The 6,000-nt window shown below is 37.4% G+C and overlaps 1 protein-coding gene across 1 annotated transcript in view; it reads right to left on the bottom strand.

Moving 5' to 3' along the window:
- Positions 1 to 501: 501 nt before the first annotated feature.
- Positions 502 to 6,000, bottom strand: part of LOC134793384 (very long chain fatty acid elongase 7-like) — a 32,698-nt gene continuing 27,199 nt past the window's right edge. Inside the window, exons 7-9 of the mRNA XM_063764955.1 lie at positions 3,479 to 3,543; positions 1,242 to 1,916; positions 502 to 1,013 (exon numbers count right to left, since the gene is read on the bottom strand). Coding sequence (XP_063621025.1) covers positions 1,565 to 1,916; positions 3,479 to 3,543 — 417 coding nt within the window. The 3' untranslated portion in view covers positions 502 to 1,013; positions 1,242 to 1,564. The remainder of the gene's footprint in view (positions 1,014 to 1,241; positions 1,917 to 3,478; positions 3,544 to 6,000) is intronic.

The following is a 6,000-nucleotide window of genomic DNA, read 5'->3' as shown; positions in this document are numbered from 1 at the left end:
TCCAAAACGGTATAGATACGTAAATATTTCGAATTTCGACATCTAAGTGTTTAAACACTGACTGTGTTATACTATAGGAATATAATAATCGCTAAAAGCGTAGTATTTGTATGGGGTTGTGCACAAATCACGCGAGGTGATTTCGGCTACTTTTTGATCCCTCCCTCCCCCTTGGTCATATTTGGTGAGGTTTTTGGCAACCTTTCTCCTTTATTTTTTTGAAATTTTTCTATCCGACCGGTCAAGGCCACGCGCTCCAAAATTTCGTAAAATAGACTCGCTATTTTGAAGTGCGGAATGAAGATTTATGTTTAACGAAACCGAGAAAAAGTTTACTCATGTGGTAGGTGTTTTTTCTTAGTTTCGTTCACTGTAGAAAAATACACATGAGGTCTCCTTATACCCCCCCTCCCCCAACGTGATATGTCGTGATTTTTTCATGACCCCACCCCCGCTATCGAACCTCGCGTGATTTGTGCACAAGCCCTATTAGTTATGTGTGTATTTCATTGCTTTTTTTCGTGTGCACAAACCATTTGTATTTTAAATCGGCTATCGTTTAATATAGGTTTAAAGTCTGTTTAAGTACTTTCAAAACTGCAATAATTGTGGATTTAAATTATATGAAACTTCTATAATTTATTTAAGAGACGAATACCCCTCTCTGACAGAACGCTACATTAGATGCAGCGACGGAGAAGAATAAAAACGATGTATTTTATTTACAGGTACTTATTTACAATACTACACCTTAAATAATATCAACCATAGCTCACAGTGGAACCATAACAAAATATGGTACATAATTTTATAAGTTATTTTATTTATAAGGAGAGATTTCGGTACATACCCCAACACTAATAATTTCCAAGATGGCGAATTTGATTCGCAAATTTTAGATTACAAATCGATTGTTAATAGAAAGATTTGAAAGACACGAGTATTCACATAAGTAAATACGGCATTCAAATGGTCACACAGATAAACCAAATTCTTCATCCCACTGTTCGTACCTTAGATGATATAACCAAACGGAGACGCCATGTCTGTGATTTTCGGTACAAAACAGTCTACCGATTTTAGCGGGGGAGGGGCACGTCAAATTTATGCGTAACGTCAAATAGCCATGTCAGATAAACGTCAGTCCATACAATGTGCTTGACTATTGGCCGCCTATTTTCGACAGAGGGGAACGCCCGTTAATGGCTACTCCGTTTGGTTATATCCTATAAGGTTCGTACGCTCTTATAATAAAAAAAAATGTATGCGACTATGTCCGAGATTTCGTCACACGCTTAATGGTCTTGGCATTGGGCCTTTCTTTTAGAATTCCTACGACCATGAGCTTAATAAGGGCCCTGATACAGTTAAATTAAGATAAATTATTTCAAAATGTCATGACTGTTTACATTTTGAAGCCAAGGGCACGAAATTCTCCTTACGGAACTAAAGCAAGAAGGTGGCTGTGAATGATTGCGTTTTTATCATTTATCGCTGTGGATAAAACTACACATGCTGACAGCATTATTTTGCGATAAAAACGCGACCATTAGGCCCACAAGTCTTATTGCACCTTTTCTTTTTCTCTGACATCACCATTTAGGCATCCATTTTTGATGTGACCATTGCCATTTGGAATTTTACCGTTCATCTCCAATCCATTTGGAATTTTCCCGTTCGTCTCCTGGCCATTGGGAATTTTTCCGTTCATCTCCTGGCCATTTGGAATTTTACCGTTCATTTCTTGGCTAGTAGATTCCTGGCCATTAGGAATATGGCCGTTCTTGGCGTATCCATTAGTGATGATGTTGTTATTGGTGGGTGGTTTGGGTTTCTTCTTGTAGGCCTGGATGTAGAAGTTGGTGAAGAGGACGATGAAGATGGTGGAGTGAAGTACGAGACCGAAGGCGATGATCCTGAGGAAGTGAGACATGTTTGGTTAGTTTAGCAAAATAAACTGAATGAGTACCTATTTATACTCTGAACATGTTGAGCGAAAATCACGACATTAAGATAATATAGGAGTAAAAGTATCCGATTGGTAACCAGTTCCGTACCATTACGCAAAAAACGGCAAAAATATCACGTTTATTGTATGGGAACCCCACTTAAATACTTATTATATTCTGTTTTTAGTATTTTTTGTTATAGCGGCAACAGAGATACATCATCTGGGAAAATTTCAACTGCCTTGCTATCACGGTTCATGAGATAAAGTCTGGTGACAGACAGACAGACAGAGGAGTCTTAGTAATAGGGTCCCGTTTTTACCCTTTGGGTACGGAACCCTAAAAAAGTAGAGAAACCAAGCTATTGCGATGTAATGTCAATGTGTGGAAATGTGAAATTTCACTAGACTTATTTCGACCGGGATATGAACGGTGATTACCTTTTGTATTGTTTTCGAGCTCCCGATATTTCGACGCAGTTATATGCATCTTGTAAATATCGGGAGCTCGAAAACAATACAAAAGGTAATCACGGTTCATATCCCGCTCGATATAAGGCTATTGAATCTAACCGTGAATCATTCAAAACTGTTAATGTGAAATTTCTATGAAATTGTGACGTTTTTAATGACACTACCACATTTTCTTCTATCAAAGTGCGTGCAGAGTAAGTTAGCTTCAAATTAATCCGATTCGTAAATTTAACTCAATTTCGACCTTATCACAATGTAATAAAGTGCAAAAATGAACAGATCTTTATTCTCTAGTGCAGAGTCACTAACAGTGACCGCTCTCCTTGCTCGAGTGCGCATTGCAAGTGCATTCTCCAATGCAACTCTTTTCAACATCCTGATTTGTACACCTCGAGGGACAAGGGCATTTATTAGAGATTTGGAAAGGAACTGTTTTTGTTTAATTGAGCGTAAGACGATTACTTGAATCAATTGGTATTTTTTAAACGAATACGCAAAATTTATTTGTTTAGGTATTTAATTGTAATTGCTTACATGAGTTACATATATGTATATGTATATCAGGTCTTCTTAGGAGTGCAATGTTTTCAGGGTTCATGTTTGTATGTATGGAAGTTTCGTTAATTCACTATATTTTGAAAATGCCTTAACCGATCTAGTTATATGATGTAACTGATGTATTTTTAGATTCCTTACGTCAAGTTCACGTTACGTTAAGTAACGTTAAGTCATAGGCTATGTACTATGTATTGTGACGTCATAGGTAATAAAATATTTTTAAATTTACTACCTACGGGTCTATTTACCCATTATTAATTTGTGCACGCTTTTTTACGGTTCCGTACCCAAAGGGTAACACGGGAGCCTATTACTAAGACTCCACTGTCCGTCTGTCTGTCTGTCACCAGGCAGTATCTCATGAACCGTGATAGCTAGACTTGAAATTTTCACAGATTATGTATTTCTGTTGCCGCTATAACAACAAATACTAAAAAGTACGGAACCCTCGGTGGGCGAGTCCGACTCGCATTTGTCCGGTTTTTCTTTAATCCTTACCTTGGATATCCGCAGTCGAAGAAGAGAGCGCTGATTGAATGGAAGAGCACCATGTAGAACTGGATCTGGAAAAAGCAGATAAAAAGGTATTATTTATTGCTATTGTTAACCCTTAAATGCACAGTGTTGCCAAATTTCTACTAAGCATTAGACAGCTCACAGATAAAAAAAAGGCTTACGTTCTTGAACGCACCTTTATATCAAACGTCAAGTAGTAGGGCGATGATTTAAGGGTTAAATTTACGCAATATTTTTAATTTATAAAAATTACATTCGTTTTAAGACGAAAAGTCGGAAAGCTTGGAAAAATCCAGAAGTTGATAATTTTTAGTAAGTATGTGATTTTGAGCGGTGTTTTCGGGGTTTGTAATTATTTTATATTTAAAAAATTTATCATAGGTATATCACAAATAGTGGACCTTTCTAATGGTAGTAAAAAAAAATCATATACATATCTATTACTGAAAATTACATATTTACATAAATATGATTTAGCCAATTCAACTTATAACACTGATTTCGCAGTGAAAATCGAAGTTATATATTTTTTTACTATTTTTCCTAGAATCGGCAAACAATTATGTGATACATATATTAATTTCGGGCAAAAAGAAAAAATCATGCATTTAAGGGTTAAAGGAAGAAACACTCATTAAATATAGGATTTAATTAGTGTCCGACCAAAACATGTTTTTTGCCGAAACCGAAGGTTATGTTATATTTATGGACATTATCGTAACTGGATCAGTGCGTGTTCTAACCTATACTAAGTAATCGACGATAATGACGATCATTCCGTCTTTCCGTCACTAATTTTATCAAGGAAATAGATACAACGTCGGCAGCAACGACGCTGAAACAGTAATGAATCTGCGAACATCACCTTCAGAGTGAATAAGGGCTGATTTAGACGGCGCGCGAACTCGCATGCGATTTTAGTTACATTGCGGACTGTTGGTTACGTCCAATTCAACCGACCTCATCTTCTTCCTTGCGTTATCCCGGCATTCTGCCACGGCTCATGGGAACCTGGGGTCCGCTTGACAACTAATCCCATGATTTGACGTAGGCACTAGTTTTTACGAAAGCGACTGCCATCTGACCTTCCAACCCAGAGGGGAAACTAGGCCTTATTGGGATTAGTCCGGTTTCCTCACGATGTTTTCCTTCACCGAAAAGCAACTGGTAAATATCAAATGATATTTCGTACATAAGTTCCGAAAAACTCATTGGTACGAGCCGGTCCAACACACGGACTCATTGGTCCAATTCAACCGACCAAAAACCGCAATGTAATGAAACTCGCATGCGACTTCTCGCACCGTCTAAATGAGCCCTAAGGCTATTACTGAACTTGTAACCATCGTCTTAGGCTGTGTCATCACATTAATATAAATTTAGTTAATATTAAATCAGAATCGCGATTAATAAGTCTTGTATTTATTTAACGTCAAGCCAAAACTGCCCCCATCTGAACCCCGTCTGTAAATTTCATTCTATAGCGTGACGAGCGTACGCGTTTGCGTTATATGTCTATTTTTGTATGGGATTTTGAACAGCGCGCCAAGCGACGTTTTGGAAACTCAAAATCCCGTACAAAATGACACTTAACGCAAACGCGTACTTCACGTCACGCTACCGAATGAAATTTACAATAGGTGTACAGACCAGGCTATGCTGCTCACAGTCGTGAGATTCTTGAGTCAAATGCACACAAACAATAGAAAGATATACACTAATGTCGTTTTCAAACCAATATGATTAATAATGTTTATGAATGTTATGTGCTTTGATATAATGAACTTTCTAAGACGGCCACGGGCAATTTCTGTTAAGCCAAACCTAGCTTTCTAGGTTTAGGTCAAGAAGATTGAGCATGGCAGATTTGCGACTACGAGTAGATCTCTAATTGAAATCTAACTGCCTGTTCACTTTCGTTGACGCCTGAAATAGCTAACATATTTTTATGTACTTATATTCACCGATTACTCCTAGACCCGTGGTCCGATTTGAGTAATTCTTTTTTGTTCGAAAGGAGCGCCCTCCAAGGTAGTCCCACATTAATTTGGTGCTGTTCTGATGACGGGATCCATGAGGAATTGAGGAGAATCCTCAATTTTTAAAGGCACATGCATGGTGATTTGGGTGTTTTGTTTTCTTAAGCAATTCGAGCATTTTCTCTCGAAAACCACCAATTTAATGAAGTAGACCTGATGTTGATTGTTTTGATGATAATGATGATGATTTTATTAAATGTAGTATGTTCAGCGATTACTCCGGCACCCGTGATCCGATTTGAGTATTTTTTGAGTATTTTTTGTTTGGAAGAAGTTACCTCCAAGGTGTTTACGTATTATTTGTATGGATACACGGTCTACTCTATCAACATTAATTGAAGTGAATAAAACAACGTGCCAACTATTCTACAAATATTCTACATTTTTAATTGTTTTACATTGAGACATTCTCTTTATGTTGAATATCTAAAAGAATCGTACACTTAAGTATTGCGAATCATGCGC

Source organism: Cydia splendana, chromosome 9 (genome assembly GCF_910591565.1).
Source record: "Cydia splendana chromosome 9, ilCydSple1.2, whole genome shotgun sequence".
Lineage (NCBI taxonomy): Eukaryota > Metazoa > Arthropoda > Insecta > Lepidoptera > Tortricidae > Cydia > Cydia splendana.
The sequence above is the reverse complement of the archived record's forward strand: the minus strand, read 5'-3'. Positions and strand labels throughout refer to the sequence as shown.